Below are 18,185 nucleotides of genomic sequence, written 5' to 3' on the forward strand. Positions count from 1 at the left end.
ACTTTTAGGAAGGCGGGCTCACAGGTTCTCGAGAAAGACATTCCTGGGTTGTAAAATGTTCACATACCATCATGGTAGAGAAGGAATTGACACACCTTCTGAAGTAGATGGTCAAAGAACAAGGAGATCAAGAAAAAGTGTCTGGAATAAATTGGGAGATTGGGATTTATAGTTATACACTTATATACAAAGTAGACAACTAATAAGGCTCTAGTATACAACACAGGGAACTCTATTCAATACTCTATGTGCTGTGCTTAGTCAATCAGTCGTGCCCAAATCTTTGTGACCCCATTGACTGTACTCCATCAGGCTCCTCTGTCAATACTCCATAATTTTTATATATATATATATATATAGAGAGAGAGAGAGAGAGTCAAAAATGAGTGTATATATGTAACAGATTCACTTTGCTGTGCAGCAGAAACTAACACAACATTGTAAAGCAACTGTACTCCAAGACAAATTAGTTTTTAAAAATGTCTGAAGTTTATACAAAGTGTGGGGACTCTTAAGGCCCTTTTCGTCAAGTCCTAGTTCTTGCTTATTAACTCTTGATAGAAAGGCAAAAATAAACAAAAGAAAATCTTTTGATCTGGTAGACATGCACTGCTAATCATTTTACATTGTGGTTTATTCATGAAGAAACTCTGAATAAACCAAGCAGTAAAAAGAATCCCTCATCATTCTTGATAATATCTTTTATTAACACATACTTTACAATTCTACATTTTAATGAAGGACAAATACGACAATGACAACAAATCAAAGCTTTTGGATGTTTTGCTCAATGATATGAGAGTATATATTATAATGACTAATCTTGTAATGGTAACAGTGTGAGGGGCTAGAAGTCATGCCAGACTGCTATCAGCTTGGGATCCCCCTGAGACACCCAGACCCCTGAACACATACAGATATGTGCGTATTCCTATTTGCAAGCGCATTAGCCAGAGTAAAATTGAAGAAAACTTATTAAAATACAGTTTCTTGTTGTTCAGCCACTAAGTCATGTCGGACTCTTTGTGACTCCATGGACTGCAACACGCGAGATTTCCTACTCCTTCACTTATTATGGTATTTGTATCATAATTAAATCCATTAGTGAGTACCTGGCATCACATATTTCTCACGTCAGCTTTCAATGATAGAGACCTATGACCCTCCTGTCTGTTGAGCTGCAATGTTGGGGTGTGTTACATTGATTTGCAGATATTGACGAATCCTTGCATCCCTGGGATAAAGCCCACTTGGTCATGGTGTATGATCTTTTTAGTGTGTTGCTGGATTCTGATTGCTAAAATTTAACAATAAATATAGGATCAAAACCTTGAACTTGCAATTTCATTTATTATACTGAACTCAGTTTCATCAAGTCAAAGCCATGATCAAACAAAATTACAAAATAGTGGGGGTTAAAATGCATCCTTTTCCCCTTCATTAAATAAAGAAGAACTCTTTAGGCTGCCCTTCTCAATATTGAAGGTTTGTGAAAAGACCTACAACTGTGAAGTGACTGAATTACAATTTAAATAGTGGAGTCATAACTGAATATGGTAATGCTGCAGCAATGGAGGAATGTTCTCAGTATGTGAAAGTTTTCCTTAAAATTAATTTAAAATTAAAATAATTACCATTATTCTACCTATATTTGGAATTATTTACCTTCTAAATGGCTTCCTCTTGACAAAAAATGAAGTTATTTTATACAATTAAATAATAAAAGAGTTTAGGACGGGCCAGATACTCATTGCTATTTATATGTTCCAGAATAATCTAAACCTAATTACTGTAACAACTCTGTGAGGTATAGCTTATCATTCAGGCTACTGAAAAAAGTGAAAGTCACTTATTCCTGTCCAACTCTTGGTGACCCCATGGACTAAAACCTCTGTATACTGGATTCACCAAAGAATACTGGAGTGGGCTGCCATTCCCTTCTCCAGGGGATCTTCCAGACCCAGGGTACAAACCCAGGTCTTGTACACTGCAGGTGGATTCTTTAGCATCTGAGCTCTTTACTGTGGAAACCCATAAAGTTACTGAAGCACATGTTAAATAGCTAACCTATGTCACCAAGGAGTAAAAGGTAGAGTTGGAATTTGAACCTAAGAAACCAGGTTCTAGGATTAACGTTTTCAGGTACTACACTACAGCTACACTACTAAATAAACAAATAAATACAAAAATAAGGTCTAAAGTAAAGTAAGAAAGAATGAAAAATTCATTTCTTTTAAAAGCAGATACCACTACGCCAATTATCAGAGTGGTTAAACTCCAATAAACAGAAAATCCCAAATATTGGTGAAGATACAGAGCAAAAGGAACTCAAGTTATTAACTGTTGTTGGAATGTAAAACGGTACAAGCACTTTATGGGCTTCTTATGAAGCTAAATATAGGCTACCTATCATGTCATACCGCAATCACACTCCTAGCTAATTATCCAAATGCACTGAAAACATGAAAGCTTCCACCCAGATGTTCAGAGCAACTTTATTCATAATTGCCCAAAATTGGAAGGAATCAAGTTGTCCTTCAGTAAGTGAATAAACTGTGATGCATTCATACAACAGATTAGTATTTGGTAGGTAAAGGAATGAGTTACTGAGCCTTGAAAGAAAGGGAGAAGGTTTAAAGAACTATTACTAAGTGAAAGAAGTCATTCTCAAAATCCTGAATCAAAAGGCATGCTTTCACCTATATGACATTCTGGAAAAGGCAAAGCTCTACAGGTGTTGAAAAGATCAGGGACTGCCAGAAGTTTGGTGCAAGGGGAGGAGAAAGAGGAAGAATAAGTGGAGCCCAGGGGTCTTTAGGGTCCTAAAACTATCTATACAATATTACAATGGTGGACACATGGCATGATGCATTTGTCAAAACCCACAAAACTGTGCAACAGGAAGAGTGATGCCTAACATAAATTATGGTGCTTACTGAATCATCAGGTGACAACATTGGTCCATCAGTTGTAAAAATTATAATCAAAAATAAAGAAATGTAATTAACAAAAGTGCTTCTTGGGTTAGAAATAATCTCTAATAACATGAATTACTTTTGTGCACAGAAATTCAATAAAAGAAGCAATACTTATTACAAGGGACTGGTTCACCCATTTCTGGTAGCTGATTAAAGAAGAGAACTTTGGCAAGGCATATAGCCAGGAGCTAAAACTCATGACTGGAAACTATATGAAATGAAGCCTGGAATCTTTGGACATAAAAAGGGTCTATCCTTTTTTAACAGAATTTCCAATGTGGCTCAAGGCTAAGGAAGCCACCTGCTAATACAGGAGACCTGGGTTGATCCCTGCATCAGGAAGATCCCCTAGAAAAGGAAATAGCAATCTGCTTCAGGATTCTTGGCTGGGAAACCCCATGAACAGAGGAGCCTGGTGGGCTTTCATTCATGGGGTCACAAAAGATTCAGACACATCTTAGCGACTAACACGCACACACCGTCTTTTAAAGGCCTTTGGATTAATTAAATTTGGCCCACCCAAGATGATATATCTTTTAATCAAATTGACTTCTTAGGCCTGATTCATTAAATAAATTTCATTGCAGCCTCAAAACTCCTACACAGCAGTGCAAAGATGAGTGTGTAACTAGGTCATTAGGAGGTGTGTGTTTGTGTGCACTATAAAATAGTTATTTCAAAGCCTCCTTGAAGTTTCACAGGACTGTAGCTCTTACAGCCTACCTGATGGAGAAACACACTAGAAAGGGAATTCTGCAGGATTTACTTCAGAAGCAAAGCTGTGTGGGAAACCATGACCGTGGCTATAGCAGTCATGGTAGTCTAGGGGGAAGCACTGTGGACAAGGAAAGCAAATTCATTTTCTGAGTAAGGAAAGCAAGATGTTACCCACTTGGATAAAGAAAGGGATTTGATGTAGTCAGCCTGCCACCAGGTAGCTGGCTGATCACCTCAGTGAACTCAGGGTCAGTCTCCATTTTGGGGATAAGGACACTCAACAGAGTCAACAGCTAGGCCAGCCTTGGGGGTAGAATTCAGCGTTGGTAACCTCATGCTGATCCCATCCTTGTCACCAGAGCTGCTTTGTTCATGAGTCACTGAGCAAAGACAGAGGTGGCTGAGCAGGATGCTCACAGACATTCATAGGAGAAGCCATCTTAGTCACTTGATTGCTAAAGTACCTCTTTTTTGTGTGTGTGTTTGTTTGGTTGGTTGGTTTTCTTTTTACTAATTCACATGGAACACAAATATCTTCCTATCCTGTTTCTAAAGACATCTACCTACAGACCATCTTCAAGATTCTTTTTCCATGAATCTTACAATTGTGCCGCTAATCATTCCACCAAACCATTGGCCACATTTCATGAATTGGTATCGAGCTGGTCATTTGGCATTTCGCCTTAAAGGCAAAAGCAAACAGGCAATTACCCTGACTGAAGCTCTGCCTTTTACTGAAAAACAAGTCCCTATGCCCAACTTACAGGAAGGCTAAACAACAACAGAAGGTCAGGGTGTGGAGCCCAGAAAGACGTACTGAGGGCCCTGCAAGGAGAGGAGTGGCTCATGCCTTAAAAACCCCAAACTGCCTGAAAGCTCTCAGGGAAGCCCTTTCCTAGAAAGCTGAGGCAGGAGCATGGTGAGGTGTTTAAACATCTTGCTGTCAGAGCTCTAGATCTGGGGGCCAGGTCAGGGTCAGGTAACTGTTCCCGTAAATACCTCATGAGTGTTAGTTTCTGTTCTGACAAGAAAGGGCAGGTCCTGAGGCACGGCTTACCCTCCAGGGTCCAGTTCTGGCAGAGTGAGAGCTCAGCTGGCAGCGCCCTCAGCGCTGGGTCCTCAGACCCTGCTCAGCTGTCATTGCTGAGGGAGCCAGGCGCCAAACGCAACTGGCCCTCCGGCTCCTCAGGCCAGCCATGTGGGGGGTGTGGGAGCAGGTCTTGCAGATGGTATCCAGGGCAGATGGTGCTGCCAGGAGGTGGCAGAGGCGGGGAGAGGGTCACTGCCTCCTCAAGGCCTGGCCGCGGCCAGTAGAGGCCGCAGTGAGGGCTCTGGAGGGTCAACAGGACACAGACCCCCACATGTGCCCTGATGCCCCCACATCACCATTGGTCTGAGGCTGGATGAACTGGAGCATCCTGGAGGGGAGGCCAGGATTGACTCTTACCTCACTATCCACGTGACAACCCCTGCTCCGCTGACCTTGCCTGGTTGTCCCCACTAACAGTCACTCACTGACAGTTGCTTCCTTGGGGGGAGGAGCCCATTGAAAATGGCTGAACAGGACTTGCTGCCTGGTAACAGGGTGCAGAGTAATAGCTCACAGGTACGGCTGTGCTGAGGTCTGCTCTTGGCTGTGCTCTGTGACAAGTCTCCTGGTCGAGCCTCCGTTCAGCCCTGTCCTTTAGAGGTACCCCCAGACAGAAACTAGATGGCCCCAGCTGTCAGCTTTAGGTGGTCTCTTTATATCCCACAGTACTGTCTTTCCTGGGCTCAAGAATGTGATATATGAGTTGGAGCCATGGGGATGTGAGCTACCTCCTTCACACAAGCTACTTTTCCTCAGCCCTGCTCAAGCCCTGTCTCCTTCATTCCCACTTCCATTTGATAATGGAGCACTGTCACACGTGCCTGACTTTGTGCCTTGGTAGGTCAGAGTATCTTGCCTCATGATAAACAGGAATAGAAGTATAAATAAGAAGAAGAAGAAGATGCAAAATAATTTAAACATCCTATTTCTACTCACATGTACAAGCAATACTCATTAAGAGTCAGAGAATATTCAGCACCGAGCTGAAGCTTAATGTCTACACGCAGCAGTCAGACAGGAAGACTGCAGCGGACTGGACGCCCAGGGGCACCAGCTGCAACTGCTCTGCCACTAAAGTCCCACGGGTCAGCAGATCTAATGGGGCTCGAAGCACTACTGGCAGAGAGAGAGGTTACTCAGTGCCACTGCCATCACCGACTCGATGGACATGAGCTTGAGCAAGCTCTGGGAGGTGGTGATGGACAGGGAAGCCTGGCAAGCTGCAGTTCATGGGGTCACAAAGAGTCAGACAGGACTGCGCAAATGAACTGAACTGAACTGAACTGAAGTACACGGTCAGTTGTTTGGAACAATTACTTTGTTTTATGTTATATACAATTTTAATGAAGAAATTACTAAAAATGCTATGTGAGATAGAAAATAAATTTTAAAAGATATGAACTCTGAAATTAGGCTGTTTGAGGATGAATCTTTAGTTTACCATTTACTTGGTCTGTATCCTAGGAGTGGTTAGTCATCCTTTTCCTATCTTGTCTTCCTTAACTGAGACATAATAACATCTATTTCATAAAACTGTTGTGAAGAAAAAATTATGTGTGTGTGTTTCAACTAGTTGCTACATCTAATGAGTGTAAATGTAATTCTTATTATTCCTGTACACAAGGGAAAATATACAAAAGAAATTACAGAATTCGATTTCAATACAGAAAATAGGTGAGCAGGTAAGTTTGTTAAGTGTAATTAAATGTACTTTTATAGTAAAGAATAAAATAACTGATAAGACATAATAAATATCACTTCTTTTGATCAGAATATGAACCCAAACTTTCTGATATAAGACAGAAATGTGACCAAGAAGAACAGAAAGAACATCACTTGTTTTTCTCTACAGAGCGAACTAGACTGTACTTTTCTGTAAGAGTCCTGTGTCCATACAGACCTTACAAAAGGTATGGACTCACACCAGTCCAGATGAAAGAAAGAGACACCAAGAGTCCTGTCTGAGAAATGATGCAAACCACATTAATTCTATGAAAAGGAGTAAGGCACGTATCCAAGAGCAGATTTTAAAACAAGAAATCTCATTTTTATAGAAAGAAACATAAAAATTGGATAACACTCATTCACACTTAGAAAACACATTTTGTGGATCTAAATTAATATAGTTAATCTTCCACCTTCAAGTGCAAATTTTGTTTACATTCCATCTTCTGATATGCATAAAAAGTACTGACTAGAACTTTTATTTCAGAACATCTATATAATGTAGAAAATAATCATTTTATGGAATATTTTTAACTTTTGCTTTTTGAAGTCACACAGACTAACCAAAATAAAACAAGCTCTTATTTATTGCTTGGTAAGGGAAAGCTGCATTGCTGTCACACCTAATTTCCTTAAGAAAGTTAAACGCTGTTATTCCGGAGACGTCATGGCTGACATTAGTTTAGGATAATGAGGGTGTGTAATTTGTTTTGCGTAGATCGGCACTGTTGCAAGTAATGAACGAAATTCTCAGGTGGGTCAGTGGTAAAGAATCTGCCTGCCAATGCAAGAGACACAGGAGAACTGGGGTTAATCCCTAGGTCAGGAAGATCCCCTGGAGGAGGAAGTGGTAACTCACTTCAGTCTTCTTGCTGGAAACATCCACGGACAGAGGAGCCCGGAAGGCTGCTGTCCTTGGTGTCACAATCAAACACACAGCATGCACTCAAGCAGAATAGTACATAGAAGCAGCCATTATATATTCCAGTCCATTGCTAAATTATGTTTTCTTAAACCTGAATTATCTGATGGAAGTAATCCAACTACAGGCCACTGGATTATGTAAGAAATAATTAGGTTAACATTATAACACAGTTCTTAAACTCGAATATACTTTTCAACTGGTAATGTAGGAGTTTTACAGTTTAAGTTTACAGTTTTACAATGCTTAATGTCAAAGAACTGTATCCATTTACTTGTAAATTTTTATCATCTTAAGAATGCTTTCCAACTTGTGACAGTTTGTAACAAATGTCACAAGTCGGATCCTTGTGTTTCTTAGTCATAAAGGTAAGGTATTTGACTAGGTAGTTCTTACTGTGGAACAAACACAGAATTCATGAATAGCTGAATACACTTATGACATGAACACTAATGATAGATAAAAGCTTAAGCTGAATCTTCCCAAAGAATATCAGTTCCTCATAGCATTTCAATCTCCAGTCCTGTCTGTACAGGCCACAGTGAGAGGCACCAGTTTTCTGGTTCCTATAACGCATTTTGTAAATTTAAGTAAGTTAATTTTTATGTCACTGTAATTGTTCCAAAAGAAAAAAGGAAATAAAATATATGTAACAGAAACAGTTCAAACTAAAAAATGAAGTTGCTGATATACTATACATACGAGTACATATGATCACACAAGCAATGCTATTGAGAAGTTATCCACAAAACTAGAAAACGTAACATTTTCTAATCTAAATAAATCAGCATAGATTAAAATGTCATTAACTGCATAAAAATTCTCGGTGGTTCCTCAAAATCATAAATTAGAAGGCAATATGACATAGAATGACCCTTTGTATACAGTGTAGGCTACCTATTATATTGTGAAAGTATATCGTACTTATTTCCAATAATTGAAAATTGCTTTTTCTATCGGATTCTGAAGCCGTTCTGAAACTCAGCCCAAACAACTGGCACAGTACAGAAAGTTTTTTCTAGCTTTGATGTTGCCCTTTATTTAAAATCAGAGCAACTATAAACATGAAGAAAGCTAACAAGGACGGTTGGGTTCATATATGAAATAAATCCGAGAACAAGGAGTTTGACTATCACATGAGTATTGCTCCTTCTTGGTTGGTGTGCCAATTTATTGTTAGGATTATGGGGACCTCAGGTTAACTTAATACTCGAAGTCAGTATTTCCACTTCTATCAGTGAATAAAAGAAGGGAAAATAATTAAGTACTACTAAACATATCTCCCTGGATTGGGAAGATCCCCTGGAGGAGGAAATGTCAGCCCACTCCAGTCCTCTTGCCTGGAAAATTCCATGGACAGAGCAGCCTGGTGGGCACAGTTCATGGGGACACTAAGGGTTGGACACGACTGTGTGACTTAGCAATCACTCTCTCAAACATGTCTTAAAGCTGGAATTCCTTATGAGCTACTTAATTTCAAAATGCCAAACAGAAGAAAAGAAAAATAAAAAATCCAAAAGCTCTTGCTGACAATGAACTCTCAACAAAAGTTAAAACAAAACAATAAGAAAGGCAATCTTGAAAATCCAAATGAAGTTGACAGCTAAAAATTGATTTCTGATCAAATTAATCTGTAAAGAGCAACATTTCAAAGTCTTGAAATAAGTCTAAAAATGATGTTCAAAATTATATCTGAAAGCATAACTGACATTTAAATGAGTAATAAACTATGGAATAAAATAGAGTGAAATTAAACTACACTAGATCAGACATCTAGATTCAATACTAATAATACTTTGGTAGTTCTTGAAATTACTGGTAAATGTTCATTTTCTAACTATGCTTCAATATTTATATATACATATATATATATATTGCATGAGAGTTAAAAATAGACTGTAAAAAGTAACAAACTCTGAATACGTTTTATTAATTATTTTATAGTTCTTATTTACCACAAATAAAGCTTATTAAAAACATGCCAGGTTAGAGAAATTGAAAAAGACACATGTACGCCACTGTTTATTAGAGTACTATTTACAATAGCCAGAATATGGAAGCAATCTAGATGTCTATGGACAGATGACTAGATAAAGAAGCTGTGGTACATATATACAACGGAAGATTATTCTGTCATAAAAGGAACACCTGAGTCCTTTCTAATGAAGTGAATAAACCTAGAGCCTATTACAGAGTGAAGCAAGTCAGAAAGAGAAAGATAAATATGGTATCCTAACACTGTGTGGATCACAATAAACAGTGGAAAATTCTGAAAGAGATGGGAATACCAGACCATCTGACCTGCCTCTTGAGAAACCTATATGCAGGTGAGGAAGCCACAGTTAGAACTAGACATGGAACAACAGACTGGTTCCAAAGAGGAAAAGGAGTACGTCAAGGCTGTATATTGTCACCCTGCTTATTTAACTTATATACACAGTACATCATGAGAAACGCTGGGCTGGAAGAAGCACAAGCTGGAATCAAGATTGCCGGGAGAAATATCAATAACCTCAGATATGCAGATGACATCACCCTTAGGGCAGAAAGTGAAGAGGAACTAAAAAGCCTCTTGATGAAAGTGAAATAGGAGAGTAAAAAGTTGGCTTAAAGCTTAACATTCAGAAAACGAAGATCATGGTATCTGGTCCCATCAGTTCATGGGAAACAGATGGGGAAACAGTGGAAATAGTGTCAGACTTTATTTTGGGGGGCTCCAAAATCACTGCAGATGGTGACTGCAGCCATGAATTTAAAAGACGCTTACTCCTTGGGAGAAAATTTATGACCAACCTAGATAGCATATTCAAAAGCAGAGTCATTACTTTGCCAACAAAGGTCCGTCTAGTCAAGGCTATGGTTTTTCCAGTGGTCATGTATGGATGTGAGAGTTGGGCTGTGAAGAAAGCTGAGTGCTGAAGAATTGATGCTTTTGAACTGTGGTGTTGGAGAAGACTCTTGAGAGTCCCTTGGACTGCAAGGAGATCCAACCAGTCCATTCTAAAGGATACCAGTCCTGGGTGTTCTTTGGAAGGAATGATGCTAAAGATGCAACTCCAGTACTTTGGCCACCTCATGCGAAGAGTTGACTCACTGGAAAAGACTCTGATGCTGGGAGGGATTGGGGGCAGGAGGGGAAAGGGACCACAGAGGATGAGATGGCTGGATGACATCACCGACTTGATGGACATGAGTTTGAGTCAACTCCGGGAGTTGGTGATAAACAGGGAGGCCTGGCGTGCTGCAATTCATGGGGTCGCAAAGAGTCGGACACTGCTGAGCGACTGAACTGAACGGAACTGAACACATATATATGAAATCTAGAAAGATGGTACTGATGGAAATATTTTCAGAGCAGCAATGCAGACACAGACATAGAGAACAGACTTATGGAAATGGGGAGAAGGGAGGAGGGAGAGGGTGGGATATATTGAGAGAGTAACATGGAAACTCACATTACCACGTGTAAAATAGATAGCTAGTTTGCTGTATGGCTCAGGGAACTCAAAAAGGGGCTCTGCATCAACCTAGAGGGGTGGTTTGGGGAGGGAGGTTCAAGAGGGAAAGGACATATGTATACCTATGGCTGATTCATGTTGATGTTTGGCAGAAACCAACAAATTCGGAAAAGCAAATATCCGTCTTTAAAAATAAATTAATTAAATAAACAAGCAAATTAAAAACATGCCAGGTGTTAGGGATTTCCCTGGAGATCCAGTGGTTAGGTCTCTCAGCTTCCACTGAAGCGGCACAGGTTCGATCTCTCGTTGGGTAACTAAAATCCCGCATGTCACTTAGTATGGCCAAAAGGTTAGATAGATAGATACATAGATAGATAGATAGATAGATAGAATGTGTTAAGGAATAAAAAGATTTATTAAATAAATTAAATAAAAATGCCAAGTTAGTTCTCTATAAATTCTGAATATAAAAACGCGAAAAAAGTGATCAGAAAATGAAAAATCATAAGAATAATATAACACAGAAAATATTAATAAACCACTTTGAAATTGCTCAGAAGTAACATTGAAGTTTAAAACAAAAATGTGCTCATGCAAAAATAAAGGTGATAAGTCTACAGTAACAATATCACTGATAGAAATTATTTTTCCTAAATAATCTCCAAAATAAACATCATTCCAATCAAAAAGAGAGAAGTACAAAGGGGGACTCCACCTACTAGACATCTAAAATATAAAACAACACTGGCTTTCCTGGTGGCTCAGATGCTAAAGAATCTGCCTGCAGTGCGGGAGACCTGGGTTCAATCCCTGGTTTGGGAAGATCCCCTGGAGCAGGGCATGACAGCCCACTCCAGTATTCTTGCTTGGAGAATCCCCATAGACCGAGGACCCTGGCAGGCTACAGCCTATGGGGTCACAAAGAGTCAGACTCGACTGAGTGACTAAGCACACACACAGAAGAAAAGATTTTATTTTTTTTTAAATTGACCTTAAATACTATGACAAATATGCAATGTAACTAAATCACCAATGTTAGTCTCAAAGATACACATTAAATGTGCACACACAAAAAGGGAAAAGACCAAGAGCATAATTGATGAAAACTTTGGACTGGCAGGTAATCTGCAGAAGAATAATCAAAATAGTCAGAAAACAAATAAAAGAATAATCAATTGCATTGATGATCAGGAATATTCAAATTAAAAGATTATATGATACCTTTGTCCACCTATAAAATGGAGTTACAATAGTCTAAAATACTAATTGTTAAGGCTGAGTGCTGAAGAATTGATGTTTTTGAACTGTGGCATTGGAGAAGACTTCAAGAATATCAAGTAAGTCAATCCTAAAGGAAATCAGTCCTGAATATTCATTGGAGGACTGATGCTGAAGCTGAAGCTCCACTACTTTGGCCACATGATGTGAAGAGCTGACTTCTTAGAAAAGACCCTGATTCTGGGAAAGTTTGAAAGCAGGAAGAGAAGGGGACAACAGAGGACGAGATGGTTGGATGGTATCGTCAACTCAATGGACCTGAGTTTTAGTAAGCTACAGGAGATGGTGAAGGACAGGGAAGCCTGGCATGCTGCAGTCCATGGGGTTGCAAAAAGTCAGACACAACTGAGCGACTGAACAACAAGGACGATGATACCACTATACACTTATTTAATATTGATTTAAAATAGTCTAAAATATTATTCTCTTATAAAAATGTAAAGGAAACTCTAACACACTGCTTGCATTTAAATAGAAATATTTTACGGTACTTTAGATTACATTTGGCTAATATCTGAGAAAGTTTAAGATGCCCTTGTACATGATCCCAAAACTCCACTTTCAGGTATATACCCTAGAATTGCTTTTATATAAAGGCTTAAGGACAAAAATGTTCACAAAAGAGTCTCTTAGGTCGGAAAAATTAGCATCAGTGTTGCAGTGAATACTGAATATGCATTAAATAGAATAGTGTGGAATGCTTCCATTGACCTCTTATTTCTCTCTGGTTCCCCAGGATAATTGTGATCTTTTTCTTTCACAAGATTTGACACCTAGCCTATGTGTTCACAGGTCATTATCAGAAGAGATGAATATTGGTTTCAACTAACCACACGTCTGTGGACATTCAACTTTCTTATTCCTTTCCTTCTAAGTCACCATGAATTCAGTATCTCTCCAGTCCCATGAATGGAATTGCCCTTTGGGGAAGCTGGACATGGAAGTAATGAAAAATGATCTTTATCAGTTTCATGACATCATGTAGCTGTCTTTTATTGGGCACTCATTTGTGCATAAACTAGAAAAGATATGTACAAGTTCGGGTCTTGCCTGCAACTGTTTCCCCACCCACAAATTTACACAACAGGCTGATATTCCCAAGGACTGCATCTGAGACTCTGACAAGGATTGGGCTAGCCATCAGACTGCTCAGTAGTTATATAATGCAATATTTTATGTATTTTAAAAACATGCCTAGTGAGAATGTTACAGCACAGGGAACTCTACTTAATGCTCTGGGATGAGCTGAATAACAAGGAAGTACAAAAGGGAGGGGATGTATATATACGTATGCTGATTCACATTGCTATACATTAGAAACTAACACAGCATTGAAAAGCAACCACATTCCAATGAAACTTCTTGAAAAATCACAAAAAAAGAAGGCTAGGATAAAAATTTTTATCAACTAGATCACCTTCAAATATCAGGGGATAATTCATATATTTGTGTGTGTGAATATACACATATATATACATCTGTCTATCCCTGGTGGCTCAGACGATAAAGCTTCTGCCTGCAATGCGGGCGACCTGGGTTCAATGCCTCGGTCGGGAAGATCTCCTGGAGATGGAAATAGCAACCCACTCCTATATTCTTGCCTGGAAAATCCCATGGACGGTGAAACCTGGTAGGCTACAGTCTATACGGTCGCAAAGAGTCGGACACGACTGAGTGACTTCCCTTTCTTTCTTTGACTTTACACATCTGTATATACATATGTGAGTGTGTGTGTGTGTGTGTGTGTGTGTGTGTGTGTATATGTATGTTTCTCATACACTTTCCTCTTCAGAAGATTTACCCCATAAATATTTACATTTAAATTTGTATTTGAAGGAGTAATGAGAAGAAAAATTACACAACTACATGGATGTTAAGTTATATGAGAATGAATATGACCAAGTATATAATAATTTGTTTTCTTGAAAAATTAATCCAGGATAAAAAGAGAAAAAATAGAAACCATATGCTACAGAAGTGATTCCAGGAAAGAGACCCTTAAAGCTGGAATCTGGAATACGTTGTCTAATCTGGTTAGGTTAGAGGATGGCAATGGTTTATTTTGCACGGAACTGGGAGAGTGGAAGTCAATGTAATTCAGTGGCAAACAACAGCAACAACCACAAAACTTATCCCTTGTACTCTTCTGGAATCATGCTATAGGTTTTGGGCCAAAGAACATCTTCTGTGGGCACGCTCAGAGTCTCTAATTTCTTGGAAATGCAGAAAACACATCTATCTGAATTTAAGTTCTCCATTTTAATCCTGAGAGTAGCAATATTATAATGTAATTTCAAATGATCATTGGCTTGAAATTTCTAGTTTGGATTGGGAAAGAAGGCCCTGAGAATGAGTTGTAACTTTGATAGACTCCTGTCAACCTGCTTACCTCCCATCTCTCTTCCACCCCTTCTCCCTCCTTTGGGGAGATTAGAGGACCCTTCCGTTCCTTGTTTTGTCAGTAAGTCATGTCCAACTCATTGGTGATCCCATGCACTACAGCCCCCTAGGTTTCTCTGTCCATGGGATTTCCCAGGCAAGAAGACTGAGGAGGGTTACCGTTTCCTTCTCCAGGGATCTTCCCAACCCGCAGACTGAAGCGGGTCAGCCTGCTTGGCAGGCTAAACCACCTGGGAAACCCTAGAGGCCTGTGTAATGGACATGAGTTTGGGTAAACTCCAGCAGTTGGTGATGGACAGGGAGGCCTAGCGTGCCGCAGTTCATGCGGTCATAAAGAGTCAGACACGACTGAGTGACTGAACTGAACCGAACTGATGTATCAGTTTGGTTCAGTTGTTCTGTCATGTTTGCCGGTACTGCTGCTAAGTCGCTTCAGTTGTGTCCGACTCTGTGCGACCCCATAGACGGCAGCCCAGCAGACTTCCCGGTCCCTGGGATTCTCCAGGCAAGAACACTGGAGTGGGTTGCCATTTCCTTCCCCAATGCATGAAAGGGAAAAGTGAAAGTGAAGTCACTCAGTCCTGTCAGACTCTTACTGACCCCATGGACTGCAGCCTACCAGGCTCCTCCATCCATGGGATTTTCCAGGCAAGAGTACTGGAGTGGGGTGCCATTGCCTTCTCTGTCTGTCATGTCTAACTCCTTGTAATCCCGTGGAGTGCAGCACATGAGGCTTCCCTGTCCATGACCAACTCCTGGAGCTTGCTCAAACGCATGTCCATCGAGTCAGTGATGCCATCCTACCATCTCATCCGCTTTTGTCCCCTTCTCCTCCTGCTTTCCATCCTTCCCAATATCAGGGCCTTTTCCAATTAGTCGGTGCTCCGCCATCAGGTGGCCAAAGTATTAGAGCTTCAGCCTCAGCATCAGTCCTTCCAAAGAATATTCAGGGCTGATTTCCTTTAGGATGGACTAGTTGGATCTCCTTGAGCTCTCAAGATCTTGAGAGTTCAAGGGACTCTCAAGAGTGTATATACATACATACATTTTCAGAGAATATTGTATTTTGCAAAACATTAACATACATCATCATAGCCGTCAATACAACCATCTGATTAAGTAGTTTTTTTTTATTATCAAGATTAGTAAACACAATTTTCGGAGAAGGCAATGGCACCCCACTCCAGGACTCTTGCCTGGAAAATTCCACGGACGGAGGAGCCTGGTAGGTTGCAGTCCATGGGGTGGCTGAGAGTCAGACACGACTGAGCGACTTCATTTTCATTTTTCACTCTCATGCATTGGAGAAGGAAATGGCAACCCACTCCAGTGTTCTTGCCTGGAGAATCCCAGGGACACAGGAGCCTGGTATATCAACTGCTGGTATCATCATCATTTACCACCAGATATCAAGGCTCTTATAAACCATTGGTAAATAAGATTGTGAAGCCTTAGTATAAAAAGAGGAAGAAAAACAAATGGCCAGTAAAACAGAAGACAGACAAACATATATTAATACTTTACAAAGTTATGTTATGTGTAAGAAATGTTCCACTGCAGTGAAGTGAGAGGAAATTCTACTATTTTTAAGAAATTGAATGAGTTTGTTTAAATAAGCACACACAAAAAATAATAATAATGTAACCACCTACCTCATACTAAGGGCTTCCCAGGTGGCTCAGTGGTAATGATCCACCTGCCAAGCAGGAGACAGGGGACACAGGTTCTATTGCTGGGTTGGGAAGATCCCTTGGAGGAGGAAATGGCAACCCATTCCAGTATTCTTGCCTGGAAAATTACATGGACAGAGGAGGTTGGAGGGCTATAGGCCATGGGGTCACAAAGAGTTGGACTTAGTGACTAACAACAACAGCAACCTCACCCTGAACACAGAAATATATTCTAGATAGATTATAGAGATAAGTGCAAATAAAAATAGAATTGTCTCTTAGAAGATAAAGCATAAGGAAACATTTTCAAAATCTTGGAGTAGGAATTATTTCTTATCCAGGATTTGAAAAGTAATAACTACACAGGAAAATAAAAGGAACTGAAATATATTATGAATAAGAACTTCTGCTTACCAAATGCATTTTCTGAGTAAATACACAGGCCAAAGTATGAAGAAACTTATTTGAAATATATATTATTCTAAGAAAAGACTCATAGTCCCAATTATTAAGAAGTTTAATGTACTAATACGGCAAATAACCCAACAAAAGTTTGGCCAAAAAAAGTGATGACCCAAAAGCTTACTTGCATAATATCATTAGTCATCAGGAAACATATGTATTCAAGAAAATTAGGACCCATTACATACTCAACAGGATGAATAAAACAAAAAAGAAAAAAAATTACCCAAAGGTGATGAATGTATTAAACACCTGAAATTCATCTCTGTTACTATTTGGAGTGTAAATCTGTAGTATATGTTTGGAAAACAATGCAGCAAAATATCTTTATATTCATGAAACAAATTCAAATCATTCTACTCAATCAGCTGATAGTATACATAAGGGTCAGCGGTTCCAACCTGCCTCTCAAAATCCTTTAACAGGTGTGGACGTGTTTTTGTTTAAAAATAGCAATATTCCTACTTGAAAACTAGGTGGCCGGCCGTGACTCAGTCTTTGTGATCACCAGACAGCGCACGTGCCCCTGTCCCCCGGCCCTCCCTGTGCGTGTTTATTGCTCTTCCCCGTCACTTCCAGCTTTTCCCCGCTCCCGGCCTGCCCCACACCGGTGACCGCCCAGTGCCCCCTTACCCTGTTTAGGACCTAACCCGTCTCGCCTCATGTGGTGTCCTTCCCTGGCCTCCATGGCTGGTGGTGTCTCCGGGCACAGAAGTGCCCTCGGTCCCCGAGGGGGGAAGCTGGGCACAACAAGTTGCACGTGAGGGCTGTGGAGGCACCGGTACATGGCTGGAGAGTGCTCTCCCGGGCCACTTGTGGCTCTGGGTGTTGGCGGTGGTCGGCTCAAGCCCCGATAGGGGAGCTCCATGGGGGCCAGGAAGGGCAATAGACATCCTGGGTGCCAGGGGAGCGCTCCTGCGCTGGAGGTTTCTTGCGGTCAGATTCCGTGGCGTGACGCAGAAGCAGCTTCGCTTCCAGGTCATTCAGAATGGCTTCCGGGCCCCTCGCAGTAGCTGGCGGCCACCCCACCTCCACTGTCGGTTCTATGCCTCTGCTGCATCTATGCCACGTGGGCTACGTGGCAGCACTCCATTTGTGCCTCGTTCGTCCTATCCTCTGATCCCTGGGCCTGCGCCCTGGTGCTTCTCGCTTCCCCGGCCCGCCTTGCCCCGTCTCCATTGCCCTTTGCCTCCTTCTGTCCGCTGATGTTGTCGCGTGCTGGACCAGGAAGAGCGCCTAAGCCCCCGGCGCGAAGCCCCCTGCGGTGCGCTCGTCCAAGTGTGCACAGGTCACCGGCTGGCTACCATGCCTATACCGCCACCCCTGGGGAGGGGGGGTGGAAGTGAGGGGCCACGGCCGTCCCTGATGTGCCCGACTGGTGTCCTTAGCCCCACTTCCAGCGCCCGGGCCCTCGAGGAGGGTCTCCCCATCAGAACTTTGGGGAAGGATGCTGCATCCCTAGTGGATGGAGTGTGGGGGATC

At 40.9% G+C, this 18,185-nt stretch overlaps 1 protein-coding gene across 1 annotated transcript in view; it reads right to left on the reverse strand.

The window, feature by feature from the left end:
* LOC129654258 (uncharacterized) overlaps positions 1 to 18,026 on the reverse strand; it is a 33,223-nt gene extending 15,197 nt beyond the window's left edge. Inside the window, exon 1 of the mRNA XM_055583765.1 lies at positions 17,337 to 18,026. Coding sequence (XP_055439740.1) covers positions 17,337 to 17,571 — 235 coding nt within the window. The 5' untranslated portion in view covers positions 17,572 to 18,026. The remainder of the gene's footprint in view (positions 1 to 17,336) is intronic.
* Between the last annotated feature and the right edge of the window lie 159 nt (positions 18,027 to 18,185).

The sequence above is a fragment of the Bubalus kerabau genome, chromosome 5, assembly GCF_029407905.1.
Source record: "Bubalus kerabau isolate K-KA32 ecotype Philippines breed swamp buffalo chromosome 5, PCC_UOA_SB_1v2, whole genome shotgun sequence".
Classification (NCBI taxonomy): domain Eukaryota; kingdom Metazoa; phylum Chordata; class Mammalia; order Artiodactyla; family Bovidae; genus Bubalus; species Bubalus kerabau.